At 33.2% G+C, this 25,411-nt stretch overlaps 1 protein-coding gene across 1 annotated transcript in view; it reads right to left on the minus strand.

The window, feature by feature from the left end:
* LOC129906407 (UDP-N-acetylglucosamine--dolichyl-phosphate N-acetylglucosaminephosphotransferase) overlaps window positions 1-24,867 on the minus strand; it is a 32,182-nt gene extending 7,315 nt beyond the window's left edge. Inside the window, exons 1-4 of the mRNA XM_055982205.1 lie at window positions 24,394-24,867; window positions 24,151-24,265; window positions 23,881-24,094; window positions 23,570-23,804 (exon numbers count right to left, since the gene is read on the minus strand). Coding sequence (XP_055838180.1) covers window positions 23,570-23,804; window positions 23,881-24,094; window positions 24,151-24,265; window positions 24,394-24,536 — 707 coding nt within the window. The 5' untranslated portion in view covers window positions 24,537-24,867. The remainder of the gene's footprint in view (window positions 1-23,569; window positions 23,805-23,880; window positions 24,095-24,150; window positions 24,266-24,393) is intronic.
* Window positions 24,868-25,411: the final 544 nt, after the last annotated feature.

Genomic DNA, 25,411 nt, shown 5'->3' on the forward strand with positions numbered 1-25,411 from the left:
TCGAGGTCTTTTTTTATGGAAACTAAATTGAACGGCAAATCGAAACAAAAATCTATATCATTTTGAAGTTTTCGCCCCAAGTGGTATCATCACAACAAGAGGCTGTCCTCAGGGGGGCCCTTTCACCCTTGCTTTGGAGTATTGTTTTTGATGAACTACTAGAAAATCTAACTTCCCTAGGTATACGATTTTTCGGTTTTGCCGATGACATAGTAATAATAGCCAGTGGAAAGTTTGAAGAAACTCTTGGCGATATTATTCAAGGACGATTGAAAAACATTCGGAAATGGTGTCTATCGGCTGGACTTAACGTTAATCCTACCAATACAACAATTATACCATTTACCAAAAAAAGACTTCTTCCCCGTATGAAACCTATAAGGTTAGCTGGAGAAGTAATAGAAACACAGAAGGAGGTTAAGTATCTAGGTATCACACTAGACAGTAAACTCCTCTGGAACAAACACGTAGAAATTACCACTGGTAAAGCTAAGAAAACCTTAATGATTTGCAAAAGATTAGCAAGCACTTCATGGGGCTGCAAACCATACATCCTAAGATCGATGTACACTATGATGGTAAGACCTATAATTACCTATGGTGCAGTGGCTTGGCACAAAAGAACCGATCTTGCAACAACTAGGAAATCACTAGATAAAGTGCAAAGACTCGCATGTGTCTGCATCACCGGGGCTATGAGAACATGCCCTACAGCAGCAATGGAGGTTATTTTTGATTTAACTCCACTTCACCTATTTATTGAAAGTGCTGCTAAGGGAGCTATCATGAGATTTGCCAAGGAAGGAACTGCGGCTGGAAAATGCATAGGCAACAGAGAAAGAGAATTCCTGTCCAGATCCTCAGAAGAAAACTGAATCTGGCTTAGATACGTTGATGACGTATTCAGTGTTGTTAAAAAGAACACAATGAATGAAACTCTAAACATACTAAACAACAGATATAACACCGTCAAGTTTACGTATGAGGAAGAAGACGACAAAAACTCCATCCCGTTTTTAGACGTTTTATGTAAAAAACGTAATAAGAAAATAGAGTTTGAAGTGTTCAGAAAAAATACATCAACTGATCGCTACATCACGAATAACTCTTTTTGCTCATACCAACACAAAATAGCAGCGTTCCATTCAATGGCATACAGATTGTGTAAGCTCCCACATTCCATTGCCAGTTTCAAGAAAGAGTTTGATTTCATCGTTTATTTGACTGATGTTAATGGTTTTGAAAAGACGGTGGTGGATATTAAAAAACAGTCAAACCGAATAAGAAATAATGAAATCTCAACACTTTTTAGCCAAAATCAATCCACCAACAAATTTCGTGTATCATTCTCTTACATACCTGCAATCACAAATCAACTGCGGAAGACCCTGGAGAAAGAAAACATACACATCGCCTACAACAACAACGGCAAGCTTAAAAACATTCTCGGTTCATCCAAAGATGTCACACCAACAAGCGAGAAAAGTGGTATACATGAAATCAGCTGAAAGACTGCAACAAAAAATATATAGGCCAGACGAAGAGGAGTATAAAAACACGATTTAAAGAACACATCAACTGCATCAAGCATAAGCAAACAAATCCATCATCAGTGGCTGCTCATGTCTTCGCGTCGTGCGATAACGACGAACCACCACACCACACCGGCCCCTTTGAAGAGAGCGTGCGGTTGCTGAAGAGCGTGCGGTTGCTGAAGAGCGTGCAAAATGAAAGAAAGCTTGATGCATTTGAGTATCTCTTAATCCACAAAGCTAAGAATGTAATGAATAGTGATAATGGGAACATTCTATCTCCCTTATTCTCATTAACTTAAATGTAATAATTGTAACATTAACTTTTAATTGAATTGTTTGAATTTTTGTTTACATTCACCCAAATTGGGGTGGGTCAACAAAAATCGAAATTCATTTTTTTGATTTGGTACTCCGAAAAATCGATTGCTAGACACTTCTAGCAAAGATCATATAACTAGTAAAGATGTCGCACGTAGAACAAATTCCTGTGCTTGAAATTTTCTACCATCAGATTTTACCCATAGGTCCAAAACATGTATCCAAGAATTAAATTGTTGAGAAACATTTTAAAATTTTTCGATGACTGCGTAGAAAAGAGAGGGTTGATTTTTATAGATGAATTTATTTAATGGGAGGAAGCGAGATAGTAGTTAAATGTTGATACGAATAAGGAAAAGAATAAAAAAATACATTTGTCTGCGAGAATGTACTTATGAATTATTTTTTTTCTTAAATTATTCAGGAAACTCATAACAACACATGATTCAAAATAATAATTTGAATAAGAACAATTTTAGATATATATATGACAAGAGTGTATGAGCAAAATTGTCTGAAAATGAATTTCAACCCTCAAATTGTCAATAGGTCCAAATCATAATAAAGCAGAAATCCTTCGCAACATTAAAAAAAAGTTCTTATAGTGAGTGGGAAAGAGAGAGTTATTTTTAACACATTTCTTAAATGCGGAGGACCGAGATGTAAGTTGAATAGAAACAAAAATGAAAACAAAAAGGATCGTTTTGTCGTGTGGGTATATATTTTTTTTCACAACTGGATGGCTTCGCACAAGCAGGGCGAAGACGAGATGGCTAGTTTTAAAGATTGATGAAAAAAAGAAGAAAAGGTAGGTAGGTAGAGATGGCGGTCATAAGCATCCTAGCTTGATGACCCAAGTAGCGCAAAATGCGCCGTTTTGATACCAAAACTTGTGAAACCTATGAGTTATAAATGGGTTAATTGGAATAAAGTGATTTCAATACATACGAGTGTTTAGGCTAGCCTAAAACCACTTCGTTGCATTGAGGAATGAGATCAAGTCTTTGATCTTTAATTCTGAGATGTTATTTATATCGTTGAAAAATTCACTGCCCAGAGAGAGCATTCTGCTTCTAGCAAGGGCAGGACATTGGCAAAGGAAGTGGAATACCGTTTCTTTTTCTTGCTGATTCAAACAACTGCGACAAAAGGTGTTGTAAGGAATACCTAGTTTTGCTGCGTGTTCTCCTATCGGCCAATGTCCCGTACATACCGCAACGATCCTGCTAATTTCTTTTCTGGGTCTAGAGATTAGGTCATATGATTTGGATTTATTATAGGTGGGCCAGATTTTTCTGGATATGACGCAGCTAGTCAAGTTGTGCCACCTATTGTTGGCTTTTGTTAGGTATTTTGAGAAGATATCGCCCTTCATGACTCCCATGGGGATGTTAACTATTTCTGCTAGAGACTCATGAAGGGCCGATCCTTGCCTGGCCAGTTCATCCGCCTTTTCATTGCCTTCAAAACCACTGTGACCTGGGATCCAGATGAGAGTGATTGTGAGGCTTCCACTCAGCAATGAGAGTTCCTCTCTGCACTGCTGAACTAATTTGGAGGATGTCGTGACCGAAGCAATTGCTTTTATAGCTGCCTGGCTATCTGTTAATATAGCTATGCTTTGGTTTTGGTTTGGATATAGGCTAAGTAATTTGCAAGCTTCTTTAATTGCCAGCAATTCCGCTTGGAATACACTGGCAAAGTTTGGTAGTCGAAAGGATTTTGAGATATTGAGGGATTCATAATAGACACCCGCACCGACCCCACAATCCATTTTTGAGCCATCAGTGAAAATGCAGGTGTCGAAGTCTCTCGTCACAATGCCATCTTCCCAGTCTGATCTAGACGGGAAGCTGACCTTGCAATTCATTACAGTATTCAAAATAGGAGTGCAGTAGTCCGTGGGTGTCAGAAGCATATCCGATGGTATTAAATTTGCTGTGTCACTGTGACCAAAGGGTTTTGCCTTCCAACAGCCCGTTTCTTTTAGCCTTAAAACGCTACAAGAAACCTGGTATTTTATATGAAGGTCTATGGGTAAAAGGTGCAAGAGAACATTTAGAGCCTCAGTAGGGCACGACCGGAGGGCTCCAGTTGTCCCTACGCTTGCTGTTCTTTGAATTTTCTTAAGTTTGTTGATGTTATATGCTTTATTTAGTATGAAGAAAAACAACTTTTGCAAGTGACTGGTGTGCTGGTGGGTGGGTATACGTGTAAGCAGAAGAAGGTTGATAAGTTTTTTTTTTTGATTTTAAATTTTTTTTCGATGGTAGTTAGATATTTAGGTATTTTTTTAAGTGGAGGGTGGTTTTCTATTTCCATATTTTTGTTTCCTTTTTGATTAATCGCGAAGCACAGGCGCATTGCTTTTAGGTGTAGGTACACACGTAATATGTAGGTAGGTAGGTTTTGTTTTCCTTTGCGACAGCAAACGTCCTTGAAAAATGTAGTTCATTTTATTTTGGTTGGAAAAAGAAATTCAAACAAGTGGTAGGTAGGTAGGTAGGTAGTAGACCAGTGCCAATAATTTTTGAAAATAAAAAAATTACAAGCAGCATATGGGTGGTTGGAAAATTTAGGATAAATGGTATATAATTTTTTTGATTTCGGATTCGAGTTCAGCGCACAAAAAACCATTACAAAAATATACTTTGATCTCTATAATTTTTTTGACTAGTGAACCGAACAGGACAGAAAAAATCGACTGCCTTGTTCGGTTTCACTAGTCAAAAATTTTTTTTATAGAGATCGAAGTATATTTTTCTAATGGTTTTTTGTGCGCTGAACTCGAATCGGAAATCAAAAAAATTATATCACATCACGTTTTTGAGATATTACCATGCCAAAACATCACAAAAATAGTGTTTTCGACGTTCAAAATTCAATATCTCAAAAACTTTGCACGTTAGAGCTATTCTATTGCTAGATTCAAATTAAGAAGATCAAAGGCCATTAGAAAAGTATAATTTGATTTCTATGGAAAATTATTTCTCCTCAATATTACTGTCATTTACGGAAAAATCAATCTTAAAAATCGTTTTTTTTTCAATTTTTCTCAATATTTATTAAAACAAAAGTATAGTTTTTCCACACAATCTTAAAAAACAGGTTTTAATATAATTAATTGCATTCCAAACTTTTCAAAATTCCAAAATTTTTTCGGTAACTTTTTTGATTGAAAAATAGGCTATTTTTTCGAATTTAATTCGTCAAAAATCCAAAAATGAACATTTTGCTCAAAAAACATTTTAAATATATAGAAAACATAACAAAATAATTTTAAACGAAGTTTCCAACTATTTTTGTAAAAGATAAAAATAAAAAAATCGTATTTTTGCATTGTTTTTCAATATTTTTGAGGTTATACCTATAAAAAAATGGTTTGAGAAAAAGTTGTAGACATTTATACTTTCTACAACTTTTGTATTTGACTTTTTTCGATAGGAGGTCTACTTTAGACAGAAATCGTAAAAAAACATGATTTTTGACACCCACCCCACTTTTTCGCCCACCCACCCCCTTTCCCCCAATTTGTTTGTGGGCAATTAATTTTTCCCCTTTCATATACCATTTATCCTAAATTTTCCAACCACCCATATGCTGCTTGCAATTTTTTTATTTTCAAAAATTATTGGCACTGGTCTACTACCTACCTACCTACCTACCACTTGTTTGAATTTCTTTTTCCAACCAAAATAAAATGAACTACATTTTTCAAGGACGATTGCTGTCGCAAAGGAAAAAAAAACCTACCTACCTACATATTACGTGTGTACCTACACCTAAAAGCAATGCGCCTGTGCTTCGCGATTAATCAAAAAGGAAACAAAATTATGGAAATAGAAAACCACCCTCCACTTAAAAAAATACCTAAATATCTAACTACCATCGAAAAAAAATTTAAAATCAAAAAAAAAAAACTTATCAACCTTCTTCTGCTTACACGTATACCCACCCACCAGCACACCAGTCACTTGCAAAAGTTGTTTTTCTTCTTTTTTTCATCAATGGGTGCGTTCACGTACGCACAGATACCCTATCCAAGATACCTAAGTATCCGATACGTTTGTGAACACGAAACAGCTGTTCATCAAACCTCCCATAAGATACACGAGAATCCAGAAATTTTTAGGATACCTTTGGATTTTTTTGCTTGTCAACACAGCTGATCGATCAGCTGAGATTTTATATGGGATTACAACAACACAAAGGTATCCGGATACCCTTGGATCGGTACGTGAACGCACCCAATCTTTAAAACTAGCCATCTCGTCTTCGCCCTGCTTGTGCGAAGCCATCCAGTTGTGAAAAAAAATATATACCCACACGACAAAACGATCCTTTTTGTTTTCATTTTTGTTTCTATTCAACTTACATCTCGGTCCTCCGCATTTAAGAAATGTGTTAAAAATAACTCTCTCTTTCCCACTCACTATAAGAACTTTTTTTTAATGTTGCGAAGGATGTCTGCTTTATTATGATTTGGACCTATTGACAATTTGAGGGTTGAAATTCATTTTCAGACAATTTTGCTCATACACTCTTGTCATATATATATCTAAAATTGTTCTTATTCAAATTATTATTTTGAATCATGTGTTTTTATGAGTTTCCTGAATAATTTAAGAAAAAAAATAATTCATAAGTACATTCTCGCAGACAAATGTATTTTTTTATTCTTTTCCTTATTCGTATCAACATTTAACTACTATCTCGCTTCCTCCCATTAAATAAATTCATCTATAAAAATCAACCCTCTCTTTTCTACGCAGTCATCGAAAAATTTTAAAATGTTTCTCAACAATTTAATTCTTGGATACATGTTTTGGACCTATGGGTAAAATCTGATGGTAGAAAATTTCAAGCACAGAAGTTTGTTCTACGTGCGACATCTTTACTAGTTATATGATCTTTGCTTCTAGAATATACACACCAAATATGAACTCTTTATATTAATGGGAAGGTCCTCCGCTTCGCAATTTTCCATTTTTACATTAAGCTTCTACTAAAAAAAAATCATTTTTTTATCAATTGACTTTTTAGCAAATTTCTTTACATATTCTTGTAGAAAATTGAACACTACTAAAAAGGCGTTGTATATTTTTTTTCGTTTATCTAACCGTTTAATAGATATTTGAGGTTCAAAAATCAAGAAAATCTTTAAAAATTCGTTTTTTGTTCTTAATTTTGAAACAAATTGAAAAATTATAACAATCAAACGCGCAAGACATATTCTTGTAGGAAACAGAAAAGGTCTTGATAACTTTTTTCTTTTAAGCAAGATGTATTCTTGTAGGAGCTTAAACGTTCTACAAAAAGTTTCTTGGCATCAAATTGATTGCTTTAACCGTTTAGAAGATATTCGTAAAGAATATGTCTTGCGCGTTTGATTACACGGTGTTACAAAAATGAGGTTTTAAAATATACGCGGGCAGAGACCTTTCACGTTTTGTAGAGCTAGTCGCACTGATTACGAAACGGTATTTAAAAAGTCCCTAACACCCCCAAAATCTGGAGTTAGGGGCAAAAAACGTTTTTTTTTTTTACCTTCACCCATTGAAAAAAATCTAGCTTCGTCAAATTTTTACCCATTTTTTTCTGATAGGAGATAAATATACCTTTTTAACAATGTATAAAACATGTATTTCGGTTAAACCACCTAGAATTTATAAGCTGTCAAAGTTCAAAAATTCCGTTTTTTTCGTCATTTACCCAACTTCAACATCAAATTAAAGTATATATTTTCACAACAACATGCTGTTTTAAAAATATATTCTAAAATAATATTTATCTCCAAATCAAACGAGGTATTTTTTATGAAAATCAGTTTAAAATTGGCTTAGAAAAAAAAATTTACAATTTCAACCCCGATACAGAAATTCGAACTTTTAGGTATAGAACAAAAATTTCGTTTTGGCACGTAGTAGGATAACTTGGGCGCCAGGATTTGATAACGGGTTTTTGTAGAGGGGTTCAATACAAAATTTTTTTTTTGGGAGGGGGTCTATCTCCCCCCGTTTAGGTGGGAGGGGAAGTTTTCTAAAAAAAAAAATCATCAAATAAAAAAAAAATTATTAAAATACAACGGCAACACTTACAGTATTAAATGATACCATCTCCGAAAGGCAAAATTGTACATTTAATTCTAATTTTTAAATCAATAAATTATAACCAATAGTTTTTGAAATAATAGATTTCAAAGTTGAAAATAGGCGAAAATAAATTTTTTTTAAACTCATTTTATACCATTTTTGTCAAGACTGTGAATTTTAATTAAAAAAAATTACTCACACAGAAAACGGCCTCAATTCATTCCTTATCGAACAGTGAAAACTATATGTTTCTATGTCTTGTAGTTTTTGAGAAAATTGAAAAATTATTTTATCAGATTTTTCTTTTTTCAAAATATTTTTTTTTTGTTTTTATTTTTTTTTATTTTTCAATTTTCTCAAAAACTAGAAGACATAGAAATATATAGTTTTCACTGTTCGATAAGGAATCAATTGAGGCCGTTTTCTGTGTGAGTAATTTTTTTTATTAAAATTCACAGTCTTGACAAAAATGGTATAAAATGAGTTTAAAAAAAAATTTGTTTTCGCCTATTTTCAACTTTGAAATTATTTCAAAAACTGTTGGTTATAATTTATTGATTTAAAAATTAGAATTAAATGTACAATTTTGCCTTTCGGAAATGGTATCATTTAATAATGTAAGTGTTGCCGTTGTTTTTTAATAATTTTTTTTTTATTTGATAATTTTTTTTTAGAAAACTGCCTCTCTAGACTGATTCAAAAAAAAAAAAAATTTTTTTGTTCAAAGCATTGTTGAAAATATTGTTGGAAATGACGAAAAAAAAATACTGTAAAAGTTTCAGCCCTTAATGTTAACATTTAGTACCACCGCATCGCAAGTTTCTATTTCCCATACGATTTGTATGGGAAAGATTGTGTATTTGTGTTTAGAATTTTTTATCTTTTTAATGGTTCATCCAAAAGGCTAGACAAAATCATTTTCTTTTATAAAATTGTCCGCTCTACAAAAAAAGCTCTTATTAATTTTTTTGATTTACCACCGCGTTTCGAAGTTATTAAACTTTAATAATACTATCATATTAGATTTCTTCAATAAATTCGAATTATTCATTTTTTCAACTAAAAATTATTTTAATTAATTTTCCGCGTCCGTTTTTTTTTAATTTTATAAATGCAATTTTGTAGAGCGTTCAATTTTATACAAGAAAATGATTAAATCTAGCCTTTCTGATGAACCATTAAAAAGATAAAAAATTCTAAACACGAATACACAATCTTTCCCATACAAATCGTATGGGAAATAGAAATTTGCGATGCGGCGGTACTAAATGTTAACATTAAGGTTGAAACTTTTACAGTATTTTTTTTCGTCATTTCCAACAATATTTTCAACAATGCTTTGAACAAAAAAAAAAAAAATTTTTTGAATCAGTCTACTGCCTCTCCCACCTAAACGGGAGGAGATAGACCCCCCCTCCCAAAAAAAAAATTTTTGTATTGAACCCCTCTACAAAAACCCGTTATCAAATCCTGGCGCCCAAGTTATTCTACTACGTGCCAAAACAAAATTTTTGTTCTATACCTAAAAGTTCGAATTTCTGTATCTGGGTTGAAATCGTAGATTTTTTTTTTTAAGCCAATTTTAAACTGATTTTCATAAAAAATACCTCGTTTGATTTGGAGATAAATATTATTTTAGAATATATTTTTAAAACAGCATGTTGTTGTGACAATATATACTTTAATTTGATGTCGAAGTTGGGTAAATGACGAAAAAAATGGAATTTTTGAACTTTGACATCTTATAAATTCTAGGTGGTTTAACCGAAATACATGTTTTATTCATTGTTAAAAAGGTATATTTATCTCCTATCCTGTAAAAAAAATGGGTAAAAATTTGACGAAGCTAGATTTTTTTCAATGGGTGAAGGTAAAAAAAACGTTTTTTGCCCCTAACTCCAGATTTTGGGGGTGTTAGGGACTTTTTAAATACCGTTTCGTAATCAGTGCGACTAGCTCTACAAAACTTGATAAGTCTCCGCCCACGTATATTTTGAGTGTTACACCGTGTTATTATAATTTTTCAATTTGTTACAAAATTAGAACAAAAAACGAATTTTTAAAGATTTTCTTGATTTTTGGACCTCAAATGTCTATTAAACGGTTAGATAAACAAAAAAAATGTAGAAGGCCTTTTTTGTAGAGCGTTCAATTTCCTACAAGAATATTTAATGAAATTTGCTAAAAAGTCAATTAATAAAAAAATTAAAATAAAAATCGTTTTGCATTGCGCAACCGAGTTCACTTGTGTTTTCGTTTTCCGTTGGATTCAGTGTTAAACTTTTCTATCTTTCTGCGCATCTATGTATGCCTACATCACTTGGTAGGCGTTCTTGAGTAAAATTTAAAATGCGAAAAAAATATAGATTCAAATGGCCATAATTCGGTTAATTTTCAATGAAAAAAATTAGTGAGCCCAGCATTAGGAAGGAAATTTTATCTTCTTTTTTTCTTTAGAGCAACGTTTATGCCTATCTCAACGAAAAAAAAAAATACAACTAAAAAGCAAAAAAACTCCAAATGAAGTAATTGAAAAGCGGAACAGTTGTTGGGCGATTTCATAGAAAAAGACAATTTCATCCTTAACACAGCCACACAAAAAAAAATAAAAGTTCTGACCTGGGGTTGCGACTAGGTTTTTCATATAGTTTTTGGGTCGCTAAAACCGAATCCGAAGTCATTCGAAGTTTATTTTGGCGTATCATGTCAGGTTTTTGAAATATCCTCAAAAAATGTCAAAACTAAAAAAAAAGTTCCTATCTGACATTTTTTGAGGATATCTCAAAAAGAAAATTGACTTCGGATTCGGTTGCAGCGACCCAAAAACTATATGAAAAGCCTAGTCGGAACCCCAGATAAGAACTCAGAAACCTGACGTGATAGGGCAAAATTGACTTCGAATCTGGATTCAGCGATCCAAAAACTATATGATTAACATATTCGCACATCCAGATGTGATGAGGCAAAACTGACTTCGGATTCGGTTTTAGCGACCCAAAAACTATAAGAAAAACCTAGTCGTAACCCCAGTTCAGAACTTTTATTTTTGTTTGTGTGGCTGTGTAATCGAATTCGAAAATTTGATTTTTGTATTATAGTTACGGTGACCATATTTCTGGAAGCGAAACCCGGGACAGATAAAAAATTCGTGGGATCGTTTTGAAAATATTGATTTTTCAAAAAAAATTAAATTTTTTTAAATCAGTTTTCATAATTTTTCCTTACTTTGATATCAAGATTTCCTAAACGATTTTATGGGAGCGTTTTTGTTGAAATCATTTAAGTCGTTTACGAAATCAGAAATCAAGAAAATGTTTTATAATAATGTCTGTTTATAACTTCTAAAAAAATATTTTTTTTAATCAAAATCGGAAGAGCTATTTTTTAACATTTTAATTTTATTTCAAATAATTTTGAAATTGTATGATCTTTAACACAACTTTTAACACGTCCTTAAAAGTTTTCAAACTTATCTGGGTTCTTTACTCTTCCATATGTTGTTCTTTATTCGAAAACATTTTAACTGGTGTAGAAACCTGACAAACAGCAGCTGGAACTAGAAGAACATTTAAAAAAAACTAAAGCCTAGTCTAAAGGCGAAACGAAAATTTTCATACAAAACCAGCACAACGAAATCGTGAATGAAAATTTAACTTTTCGTTGTTTGTCAATCCTATTTATTTGTCCAGGCAATTTTTCTTGCAGCAACAGTTTTTTGACTTTGGAGACTTAGAAAAATGTTCGTTTTGCTTCAGCAGCGTACTAAGCTTTTTGCTTTATCCGAAAAATTAGAAAAAATTTAATTCCAACCAGTATTTTCTTATTTTCCGTACAAAGTATTTAAAATATTGAATACAAAAATCAGAGAATGTGCAAATACTGGACAATCACGGGACAAATTACAAAATACGGGACACTTATACGTCCCGGGTTTCTTAAATAAAAACCCGGGACAAGCTGTAGAAATACGGGACAGTCCCGGGTAAACCGGGACGGATGGTCACCGTAATTATAGTACGAATTACATTACAAACCCCCTCTGTCGTTGCAATTTTTTTTTCATAGAAAAATAAATATCCACATAGTTGCTCAGAAGCACAAAAAAGTACGAACTAACAATAGTACCGTTATGTACCTAACATGCAACACCATAAATTTATGAAAGAGATAAAAAAACCAGAACTCAGTTTTCTTGCTTGAAGGGAGGGAACAGAAAAACAAAGCGTCAACTTCATTTTTTTTTTTCTTGCAGTGTTTGTGGCGTGTCGTGTCTCGCCTTTTTTAATATTAAATTACTATATATAATATGGTATCATTTTAAGCCAAAAAAAAGAATTCATCGATAAAATATGGGTGAGTGTGCTCGCGCAGTGATTTTTTAAATAATAAACTAATCATTTTGTTTTTTTCTTAGGAAATCTTCTTCGGCAGCCTGACGCCACCAGCACCCACATAGGGGAAAGCGGGGCATAATGGGCCCCTTAAGGATAAAACAACAAAAATCATACCAAAAAGATTTTAATTATGTTCAAAACTATTTTATTCGTTAAATGAACATTTACTACATAACTTAAGGAGATATAAAACAAATAAATTCAAAAATTCTTCAATTTGTATTAAAATTAAAACATTGCTTCAAAAACCCATTATGCCCCGTGCATGGGGCATAATGGGCACAGGTAAGAAACGATGGGTATTGGGTTAATGATGTTACTGAAACGTCTGCAAATGTGATTCGATTCATCATCTCCATGCTCCTCGCCGGCACAAGAACAATAGGCCCACTTTCCGTAAGTTCTGCATGACACCCATCCTTCTGTTGATTCGGAATACAAATGTGCACAGTAACAACATTTTTCATCTTTCTCGCTTTCCGAAAATTCTATTTTCCTCTTCTTTTTTATTTTTGCGACGAGCTTTTTTCTTTCTTTGAGGCAGATTTGAAGTTTGGAGTTTCAGCCTCAATGGGGACCCATGCCCATTATGCCCCGCCCATTATGCCCCATGTCTTATTTCTTTAAAAAGTTGTCTATATTTTGGGTCAAGTAACTTAATTAAATGAAATAACTAGATTAAGATAAAATAAATAAACTTACTTTATTGTTAAATGAAAAAAATTAAACTTAAAATGCACTCATAGACTAAAAACACGAATTTTACTTTGATTCAAAAATACATCAACTCAGTTGAAAAGCTATTTTTATTCACTACGAACCACAGATATAATTTTCACTCAATAAGGAGATTCCCCCGTATCACCAGAGGTAATTTGAAAAGAACTGATGCAAAATCGGAGTTGCCACTTTATTCAAACAAGAAATACGAGGGGGGCCCATTATACCCCTGGGGCCCGATATGCCCCGCTTTCCCCTACATTCAACATCCACAATTTGTCGAATTACATCGAGTTTCAGTGAAAAAAAAAAAAATCTGGTTCTTTTTTGGTCGCAAATGCGAAACGTCATCCCTTTTTTGTTCCTCTTTCTGGTAGGCTCCGTTTTCTCGGCTTGGAGATTTTCACCACACCAATACATATGCAATCGACTTCGCGGTGATTATAATTTCCATACTAATTTGAGCCGCCTTCGGACCAGTTTCTGAGCCGAAGTCGGACTCAGCTCCGCCTCAGGCGGAGCGGATTCGGACCGAGGTCGGACTTGTTTGCTTGAAGGGATGGTATAAAAAGAGAAGGTATGATCCATAAACAAAAAATACCAAGACTGGAAACTTTCGTACGTCTTTCCCCCCAAAACCCTTTTGCGTACAGTGTTGTCTGTGAATATATGTGAAAGCCACCACGTTGGTAAATGACGTTAACATGCACACATTTATAGATTCATGACATTCACCACACATCCAACACGAAGAAAACGATAAATTGACGACATTCACCACACCTCGCAGCTTGTAGGCAAACGTCAGTTGACCGCCGAGTTTCCAGTCTTGATATTTTTTGTTTATGGTATGATCATTAGAAAAAACTCTATATCGAGAACTGTCAAAACTTAAAAATATGGCTACTTATGTTTTTGACAGTTGCCCATTGAAATTTTTGTTGTAAACAAATTTGTCTTGGAAATTGTTGTTGCTTTTGACTTTGCCAAATTAAACGTCAAAAACTTATTACTCCAGTTTGTGAAATGGCGACTCTAATGATCCACTTCAAGCAAACAAGTCCAACCTCGGTCTGAGTTGAGTTGAGTCCGACTTCGGCTCAGAAACGGGTCCGAAGGCGGCTCAAATTAGTATGGAAATTATAATCACCGCGGAGCCGATTTTATATGTATTGGTTTTTTCACCACGATTTCGTGGTGTTCATACACAAAAAGTTGCAAGTGTGTGAGTGCAACCCCGTTTTTCTCGGTCGGAGTGTCTTTTCTGAACTCCGTTTTCTTGCTTGAAGGGTTATACCATGTCCTTGTCTTCTTATATCATGGATGCGCAGAACGAAACAAAATTATAAACGCGAGTGCGCGTTTACACGAAGACGCAAAAGTCAAGATTCAATGAAGAAGGGAGAAAGAAAGTTCGAAAAAAAGGGATGGAAGATTTTTTACCCTGTGAGTCTCCGGTCGGAAATTTTGAGACTCATTTTGACGTTTCTCTTTGATCTTGTTCTTTTTTTTTTTGCTGTTTTGCTTTAATTGACTTCGTCGGTGGTAGAGTTCGCTTCGTCGGATGTATATTATATGGGTGTATAGTAACTTTTTTTAAAATTTATTTAAATGTTTTCGTTGCACATAGAGCCCGACGGAGTTGTTTTTTGAATATTTTGGTGCTTATTTTGGAATAAAAATACATACGAAAACGAGAACAAAATAAAACAAAAAAAAAAAAGCTGTCAAATTTGCGTCTAATAAAAAATACTACGTGTAGAAGCGCGCGATGCACCGAAGGGAAAATCAAAAGGAAATTCGAAGATAATTTCTGCGCCTTGCGTCTTCATGTAGAAGCAGACTTAGTTGTATCATGCTTTTTCTATATCCCTTCAAGCACACAAGTCCGACCTCGGTCCGAATCCGCTCCGCCTCGAACGGAGCTGAGTCCGACTTCGGCTCAGAAACGGGTCCGAAGGCGGCTCAAATTAGTATGGAAATTATATGTATTGGTTTTTTCACCACGATTTCTCCTTCGACTTTGTGTTCATACACAAAAAGTTGCAAGTGTGTGAGTGTAACCCCGCTTTTCTCGGTCGGAGGTCGGAGTGCCTTTTCTGAACTCCGTTTTCTTGCTTGAAGGGATACCACCAAACAACACTCGACAGAGCGAGTGCGAGAGATCATGTAGAAACAAAAAAGAAGATAATAATGTGAGAGATACAACTAGCGCCAGTGGAATTTGTTTGAACTACAAATTTCGATACATACGCATTCCATGAATTTCTGAGGAAAAAAATGGAAAGTAGACTATTTTTCAAAAACTAATTGTAAGAAAACTATTATAGCAATAATTGTTTTCTAACTTGATATTGATAGAAAAATAATGAAAAAAAAAAAATAAAAAACATATAACAAAAAATTTGAAAATTTTGGTTTCTAAGTACAGCTTATTGTTTTTGGGACAACTTAAAAAGCAACTGTAGGGTTACAAAACAATATTTTCAAACAAAATATAGCTTTAATCCATAGTCAATAAACTAAGCTTTTAAAAAAAATAAATATCTAAATTATACTTTGAAAAACAAAGAAATTAAACCACTTAAAAAAAAGTTAAGAAAAAATGACTTTTTAACATTTTATTGTTATTTAAGACCTCAAATAGACCAGGGTCGATAATTTTTGAAACCAAAAAAAATCAGTAGAATGAAACCCATTGGAAAAGGAGGCGAATATGATGAAAATTAAAGGAAAAATAAATTACGGGCGAGCCGAGTTCGGGAAGTGGGAGGGTTGAGTTTTTTATGGTAAAAAATGGTATATCTCGATTTCCGGCAAAACTACAAATCCTATAGAAAAAAGTTGTATGGCAAAGTTCTAGGTAATAAAAAGATCTACAACTTTTTGTATCAACAATTTTTTCACATAACCTCAAAATTTATGTGAAAAATTCAAAAAACCGAGTTTTTGGTTTTTTATTTTTATCTTTTTCAAAAACAAAAATTTTTCTACGAAATTTGGTGAAAACCTACCTTATTATATCCCAAATACACTGTAATTTATTTGATTTTAAATATAAATTTGTTCACCTTATTTTGACTTACCTAATACCAAAAAAAACACCCTAATTTTCAATCGAAAATTCACGTGTCAAAATATCAGCTTTTTTCAAAAAGTCGGTGGGCATTTCGTTCGTTAAAATGTCTATTTTCTGATGGTGTAAAAAAAAAATTTACATTAGTATACTATAGAACATGTTCTAGTAAAATTCAAAAAATGAAAAAAGCTTGAATTCGAAAAAAAAAATTATCATTGTTTACAATTTTGGCCTATTTATTCAAATTTACACTTTAATTATTCAAAAAACTATTTAATTATTCAAATTTACACTTTAATTATTCAAAAAACTTTAATCCATAGTCAATAAACTAAGCTTTTAAAAAAAATAAATATCTAAATTATACTTTGAAAAACAAAGAAATTAAACCACTTAAAAAAAAGTTAAGAAAAAATGACTTTTTAACATTTTATTGTTATTTAAGACCTCAAATAGACCAGGGTCGATAATTTTTGAAACCAAAAAAAATCAGTAGAATGAAACCCATTGGAAAAGGAGGCGAATATGATGAAAATTAAAGGAAAAATAAATTACGGGCGAGCCGAGTTCGGGAAGTGGGAGGGTTGAGTTTTTTATGGTAAAAAATGGTATATCTCGATTTCCGGCAAAACTACAAATCCTATAGAAAAAAGTTGTATGGCAAAGTTCTAGGTAATAAAAAGATCTACAACTTTTTGTATCAACAATTTTTTCACATAACCTCAAAATTTATGTGAAAAATTCAAAAAACCGAGTTTTTGGTTTTTTATTTTTATCTTTTTCAAAAACAAAAATTTTTCTACGAAATTTGGTGAAAACCTACCTTATTATATCCCAAATACACTGTAATTTATTTGATTTTAAATATAAATTTGTTCACCTTATTTTGACTTAGGGGGAAGTGGTCACCCTTCGTACACGGTCACCCTTCGTACAGTGAGCATAAAACAAAAACTAAACGGTATTCAAACACGTGCTTACTAGTGTGCATAGACATAGTAGGCGCCGAGCTGCTAGATACATTTTGAATCCTAAGTGCAACGGATTCGGTCGCCACGAGACTTTTAGTGTTTTTTAGTGCTCTGAGTAATTTTTTTATGTACATTTGATGTCATGTTGTGTTTAAGTTAAGTATGTTTTTGGCTAAACATTAATGAAGAATTGTTTATTAAAGTGTTAAATTCGTGTTTTAATTATAAATAATGCAAAACCTCAGTACATTTTTTCAAAAATCGATTTTTCTGCATTATGTACAGCTTGGGGAGCATTCGTACAGTCAAACATGGGGCACATTCGTACGCATACGTATGCCCCCCAATAAATTTTCTTGAGCAGATAACAATCAAAACACGGAGTTACAGTTTTATTGAAATGAAATTTAAACCTATAATAAGTTTGTCGCATTCTATAGTAAATTAAGGTTGGTTTTTTTATATAAATTTGTTTTAGAATCGTCGAATCGCAAAAAATTAAGTTTTTTATTTGTTTTTGTTTTTTTTCTGAGTCAAGTTCAATTAATTAATAAATTAATAAGTAATTAAATGTTTTAAAACTCATATTTGGCATTTGACAAATCAAAAGTTAGTCAAATTAACGTTTTAAATATCCTGTACGAATGTACCCCATGTGCTGTACGAAGGTACCCCACGGGTGGGGAGGATTCGTACAAAAATCTAATTCCAGTAAAATGGCTATAACTATTTAAGCCTTTGACTTAGAAGTGTCAAATTTTTTTGTAAAGTGTAATAATATACATATTACAAATAAAGTCCATTTTCTCGAAGCTGGAGTGAGTAAATAAATAACTAAAAAAAAAATAAGTAAAAACTGTACGAAGGGTGACCACTTCCCCCTAATACCAAAAAAAACACCCTAATTTTCAATCGAAAATTCACGTGTCAAAATATCAGCTTTTTTCAAAAAGTCGGTGGGCATTTCGTTCGTTAAAATGTCTATTTTCTGATGGTGTAAAAAAAAAATTTACATTAGTATACTATAGAACATGTTCTAGTAAAATTCAAAAAATGAAAAAAGCTTGAATTCGAAAAAAAAAATTATCATTGTTTACAATTTTGGCCTATTTATTCAAATTTACACTTTAATTATTCAAAAAACTATTTAATTATTCAAATTTACACTTTAATTATTCAAAAAACGTAAGATTAATCAATGTTACATGAAAATGCATCGAAAAACAGATTTCAATTTTTTTTTTTAAGGAAAGTGTGCAATAGCTATGAAATTTTTAAAGTGTTTATGTACTCATCCAATTATTGTAGAAAATTATAAAAAAAAAGAAATAAATAAAATTTATTTATTCATGGTTGTAGTGAACGAGAACATAAGATGATAAAATTTAAAATACACTGAACGAAAAAAATTATTTATGAACTGGTTGCGATAGAACTTTTTTCTATCTGTTTTTAGAACAGTCATAAGTGTAGCTATCAGCCGTTTTGGGGTTGTGCATTCTCTACTGCACAGCCTGTATATATTCATACATATTCTAAACAAAAATTCCCAGGGAAATGGTTTCGGGAGAAGGGCCCCAATCGGAAAAATGGCGAAAATTTCCATTTTTTTTTTTGCTTTCCCATATTCTTAACCATTGAAGAACGTAATTCAAGCTAAAAAAATAATGACATTTCAGGAACTTTTCAGTTAGGAGTTTTTTTCAGAATAGGCCTGATTATGAGGATTACAACTCAACTTCAACTTTTTGAATCGTTATACCTAAGAAACGGTGGGTCTAAGGAAAAAAAGTGTCATGACACTTTTTATATATAATAATCTGGTCTACAATTCTTGCATTGAAAATTTTTTGATAAGACTAACCGTTTGGTGAAAATCGTGAAAAAACAGTTTTTGTGACCTTTGACCCCCCGTAAATTTTTTTCCAGGCCTCGGATCGATGAGGACTTTTTAGATTAAATTTATGATGGTGTTTCCAACAATCCTACCAATTTTCAGCTTGCTGGGAATTAATGTAACCTCGGATGTCTAAGGGCCATTTTCTTCACTATTGCTCAACTTGAAGCAAACCTGAGAGTTGGCCAACTTGAGAGTTGACTTCAACTGGGAAGTTGAGACCCAAGTTGAACATTTTGTTTTCTTCACTATTTTTTCTCAACTCTCGAGTTTTAAAAACAGAAGTTGGCCAACTTCCAGTTTGAAAAATATCCCTGGGATATTTGTGACAGTTAACACAAAGACTGTCAATCAAATTTGAAAATCAACCGCGTATGTCATTTAAAAAGAAGTTTCGCATTTTTTTTTAGTTCAAAATGTCAAACTTATTATTAAATTAGAAAAAATATGTGTGAAATGGGTGTTTAGAATGCATTTTGCTTTGTTTTTTTTTTTTTGATATAAATTAATATTAAGCAAATTTCTTATTCTCGTGTTAATATGTGTGCCGTTCAATAATTTTGAAGTGATGTAAAACAAAATCGGTGATAAATCCAATTTCCTAGGAGCCATTTTATTCGCTATTTTTAAGTTTAATTCCCAATTTTCCATAAAAATAATGTTTCGTCACAGCAAAAAAAAAAGTTTTGAAACAAAAATTTAAGGAAAAAACATGACATTTGATAGAAAATCTGAAGTTTGCTCTCTCAACTTCTGCTTTTTTCGGAAGTTGAGAAAACCAGAAGTTGATCAACTCGAGAGTTGAGAATCGAAAGTTGAAACTGTCAATTTTTAGTGAAGAAAAGCAAAATCACAAGTTGAGAAAAAAAATCCTCTTTTAACGCCCGCTTCCCACAAGCCGCCCATGTGTGGGGCACCAGCAGGTATAAATTTCCAAGTAACTCCTTGGGGTTGATATATATCAGACACATCTCGAGCAAATGAGTCTATGAAGAGCCTGAAATCGTTCGCTAAAACTTTGCTAGCGCCTACGAAATTAGTTCCGTTGTCGGAAAATATCGTGTTTGGAAGACCACGGCGAGCTACAAAACGAGAAAAGGCAGCTAAAAAGGCTGAGGTAGAGAGATCACTTGCTTGGTTCAAGGTGTATTGCTTTAGTAGCAAAACAAACAAAAAACACACGTAACCCTTTGGGATGCGACAGTTAAAAGCCATCAAAATCGATGCCGGTATTAGCAAAGGGAAGTGAAAGTTCTGTTCTTTCCCTAGGCAGTGCAGCCATTTTTTGATTGCTAATTTTTTGTTTAGAAATTGTGCAAATGGTTTATTTACTTATGCAATATTTGATTAGGTTTTTGAGTTTTGGAATCCATATTTCAGATCGAATCAATCGAACAACGAGTGGGTTTCCTCCGTGTAGAGTGACTTTATGAACAAATTCCACATACAGTTTTGTATAAGTAGAGTAATAGGGTAATATAAGGGGGTACTTTTCGCTATGAGTGTAGAGGAAGCGAGTCAAAAGACTACTTTTCTTAGAAATGGGTTGATTTCATTTGGAAAATAAAGGTTTTGGGTTAAACGAATTAAAAGGGTTTTGGCATAAGAGATTTCTTGTTGGGTAAGAGAAAAATTAATATCCTGAAAGGGGTTCGGTCTTGGGGGTCTAGAATTTCGGGTTAATCTTAATGCATAACACATGACGCGTAACATTCTTGTCCATGAAGAAAATCTTCTGAGAACTGATTGAATATCGGGAAAAAGTATAGTCAGAAAAGTCTGAATAGGGCGCGCTCCTAGATCTTGTTTCATTGGAGAATTGGGAATCGAACTAGGCCATGAGTTTTGTGATTCCGATAACCAGTAAGGTCCACGGCACCATAGTTGCTTGTCAAGGAGTTCTAACGGGGTCAAGCATCTGGTTGCAAGATCTGCTGGGTTATCTGCAGAACGAACATGGTGCCAGTCGATAAGTACAACATTTTGATTTGGTTTTCCACATATGTGGGGGTTTCTTAAGCCAACAGGGCAATAGAGCTATCAGTCCATAAAAACGTTTTTTTTCAATCGCGTAATTGAGTTGAGGGATAATTTTCTTAATGAGTTTTGAGAGAAGTAGGGATCCACAAAGCTCCAATCTTGGGAGTGATATCTGCTTAACTAGGGTGACCTTAGTTTTAGCACAAAGGTGACAGGTAAATTTTTTATCTCTTTGGTTAACTCGGATGTATAATGCAGCGCAATATGCGCGATCAGAAGAATCACTAAATCCGTGAAGCTGAATTAAAACTGAAGGATTATAGGGATGGGAAAAACCGGCCGGTTTAAACCGGTTTCGGTTTTTTTGCTTCGGTCAACCGGTTTTTTTGTCCTCGCGGTTTAAACCGGTTTTTACAAAAAAACCGAAAAACCGAAAAAAAACCGGCTGAAAAAAACGTCCAACAAAAAAAAGATCCGACGAGGCAAAAAAGTGAAAACCCTCAAAACATTCATTCCCTCTCTCAACTTACCATATAATTATAAATTTTCATTCATATTCGGTTTAACAAATTCCTCAAAACTCCTATTAAGAGTGAGTTAAGAACTCTTAGGGCCAATTTATTGAGCCTCCATTAAATTTGGAAATTTATCGTTTTAGTTAAAAGCTTTGTTAATCTATTGACGTCTTTAAGTTTCCATCATTAAAAATTCATTTAATTCACTCTGCTTTAGTTAAAGTCTTTCTTTTAATGGAAGCTTTAAATTTAAAACTCCATTAGAAATATGGCAGGGTTATTTTTTGAAAAATTAAACTGTCAAAAGCTACATTTTTGTCAAATAAAATATATTTAAATTTGAAGATTTGAAGGATAAACAATATAAAAACACAAAAATGATGACCCGTAACAGAAGGTGTTACAATTAGGATTACGCAGCATCTCAACCCTGATTAGTTTCACTAGTCGTGAAGATATTCTCTGCGCTATGTGAAGTGGATAAGAAATGAATTAATTTCTTTGAATTTTGTGTCTATTAAAAATCTCAAATAAAGTGTTGTCCATTAACCCTCATACCCATAAATTTAAAAATTTATATACCATACTGGCGAGAGAGAAATGCCAGTAGTGACCAAAACCTGAAGCAATTCATTCCTATAACGTACATGTCGTTGAACTAAAAAAACACAAAAACGACTTTTTCTGCAAACCAAAATTACCAATTACCGAACGTTGGTCTTATGAAATTGATTGAACACATTTTTACCATCCCATTTTTCCATATTCATGCATGTTTTATTCATTTGTAATTTTTAACTTACACTGAAACTTTGTTTAATAAAATAATAAATGAAATGACATTTGACGCTAATGGAGAGTGAATAAATAGAAATCCTGTTTAAAACCTTCGTTTGCTCTAAAAATCCCTCTTAAAAGGTCGAATTTGGTGTTTTAACTAAAACGACTTTTAAATTTAATGCTCAATTAGTTAATGATGCCAAACTTCAAAAAAATCCTTAAAAGAGACTGAATTAAACGAATTTGGTTTTAAATTTTGAAATTCCCTTTTTTAATGGCGATTTAAGTTTAATGGAGAGTCAATAAATTTGCCCTTATAACAAAATCAAACTAAAAAAAGCTTTGCTCAGGGATTTTCTTCGAAAAGTTTTTTTTTTTTGGTTGACAATTTAGGTTTAATTTTGTCTTTTTATAAATCAAGCAAAAAAAAAACCGAAAACCGGTTTTTCCAAAAACCGGTTTATTGGCCCGGTTTAAAACCGGTCGGTTTAAATGAAAGGAAAAAAACTGGAAAAACCGAAAACCGGTTTTTGTACTAACAACCGCCATCCCTAAAGGATTATATTCAATCCATCTAGGAATTCGAACATTTCGGATTTCGGGAAGGGCTTATGAAATTCTTCCAAGCTTGACACGTTAGAGGCTCTAGGGGTGAGTCCCAGGACGTGCCATTTCGAATCAAAAGGAAATACAGTCAAATATCCATTCCATTTTTTAAATCTTTCGAGTGAGCGTGAGTAATTAGACCACAATTTTTCATTCAATTTTTTTTATTGATTTCAATGATTGCTAAACTCTCCCCCGCAAAAAAGACACGCATTTTTGTTAAACGTTTTCTATTATTTTGCTATGCTTTGTGTAGTTTTTTTTAGAACAATTCATCCGCAAAGTTTTGATCTGTTTTCTCTCGTTCCTAAAAAGTACAATCTAAATTTTGTTTTCTGTTTTATTCACATTTTTCCTTTCGCTTAACTCCGACAGATAAAAAATGTATAGATGGAAACAAATTATGATTTTTAGCTGGAGCTGGATAAAACTCAGCTGAAATTCTTGAATTATGTAATTTTAGGTGGGATAAATCTTAAGCATAAATTAAGATCGATCTGCGTATTATGGTTTAGCAACTAAAATGTTTACAGGCTAATTCTAGGGATTAAAATACATTAACCCCATTATCGACTTTATCAATTCGTGCGAGTTAAAATCGCTTTAATCGAAACCGTACTTTGACAGATTGTGTTTTCTCGAAAAACTTAATTATACCTACTTGTTTTAATATTCAACTTACTTATTATATTTCCATAGGGCCAATGATGTAGCTAGAAACGGTGAGATCAAATAAAGTGAAAATCTGTGAGCTTTTACTTGATTACCCAGAATTAACTCTGTAAAATTGAATACAATAATAGAAGCTGCAATAATTATAGCCTGTCCCACTTCCAATCCATTTATACCGGCTAAAATATTGATTGCATTGGTGCAAAACACTGCAAGCATACCCATGTACACATAGTAGAGTACTCCTAAAAGCAATAAAATTATAGCATAATACAGCGAAATATATTAATATCAATAGTACCATTGTTCGCAAACACTTACCTATATCAACCGTGAGACCCAAAAATGATCTCGCAAACTTAGGAACAAGAATAGTTGTTGAATTATAATTTACATAGTACACCATCAGCAGAGGTAGAGTTGCTATAGTTGGCAACAGCACTTTATGTCTCCATCGGAGATCAAGAACATCGTCTGCGAATCCCAGCAAAATCATACAGCAAATTGATAGCAGAGCTACTATCAACTCAACAAACTATAATATTTTTAATTTAATGTTTGATGGGAAAGTGCACACGTCACTTAACCTACTTCTTCCTGGGAAAAATCGTCTTTTCCATTTAGGAAAAAACTAAATGGCACAGGTATAAAAAAGAACATTGCAACCAAGAACACGCACGCTGTGACGACTCCAAGGGACTCCGGCCTGGGAATTTATTTACTATTTAAACCTTTTGCAGTACAACGTGCACAATTACAGTACGGACATGTTTTCAATTATTTTTTAAGGCTAGATTGTAAACTAGACAACTTAATTTTTCCGATTTTACTTACACTTTAGTCTTATCTTTCTTGCATAAATCATGTCCAATAAGATTGGATTTTATAAGTTTTTCTCGAAAAGTCGGTATGATTCGTACGGACGTTATATATGCTCCAACGGATATAATAAAGTTGGTGGCAAGGGAAAGGTCCATTTTAAGAATTTCTAAATAAATCGTTGGTTTCTAATCAATTGTTAACTGCACAATTCTCATGACTTCGTGAGAATAATGCAAAAATAGGTAATTTTCTTTGGGAAACCTTATGTCAAATTCCTTTCAATTGAAAAATCGAATTTCCGGCGATTGGGCTTTTAAGCCAAACGTCAGTGTGGGCGTAGATTTTCCTCAGTATGCTTTTGTTTTCCTCAGAATTGATTTGATTTGATTTGGTTGGTTTTTCTTGTTCTTCTTTGTGCCTGGCTACAGGTGATTTTTCAATCGCCTAAGCAGTGAGTTTGTAGGCAAGAGGTATTAGGAGTGAAGGGGGAAGATGCTCACGAAGGGAACTGAATTTTCTGAGGGTAGTACAGCAGTTCCATTGCTAAATTGTTTCTCTTTTTGACGTTTGTTCCTAGAAAATGTAAAAGTGGAACGTGATTGAGCACAACAGTGTGTAGCCACCGCATGTGATTTTTCAATCGATTGAAAAATCACTGTGTAGCCAGGCACTTTAATAAACAGTTATGATAGAAAGGAAAAAGACAAAGACGTTTATGACAAAGACAGATTGCTTAAAAGCCCAATTCGGAATTTCGCTCATCTGTCAGTACCAAAAGAACAAAAGAAAATAGAAAAAAATATCTCCTAAACTGGGTGAAGATCAAAACAAACCAAATTTTTCAAGGACTAGCGCAATTTTAAAGAACTGTTGTTTGTAAAAAAAAACTCATACAAATCGATTTCAAGTGTTTTTTTGGTAGTAACGTTCTACTATAACTTAATTTAGCGTCTAAAAATCGAAAAAATTAAGGAATTTAAAATATATTTCTATGCTGTATTTTTTGCTTTTTTGTTTTGTTGGTTTGTTT

The sequence above is a fragment of the Episyrphus balteatus genome, chromosome 1, assembly GCF_945859705.1.
Source record: "Episyrphus balteatus chromosome 1, idEpiBalt1.1, whole genome shotgun sequence".
Classification (NCBI taxonomy): Eukaryota; Metazoa; Arthropoda; class Insecta; order Diptera; family Syrphidae; genus Episyrphus; species Episyrphus balteatus.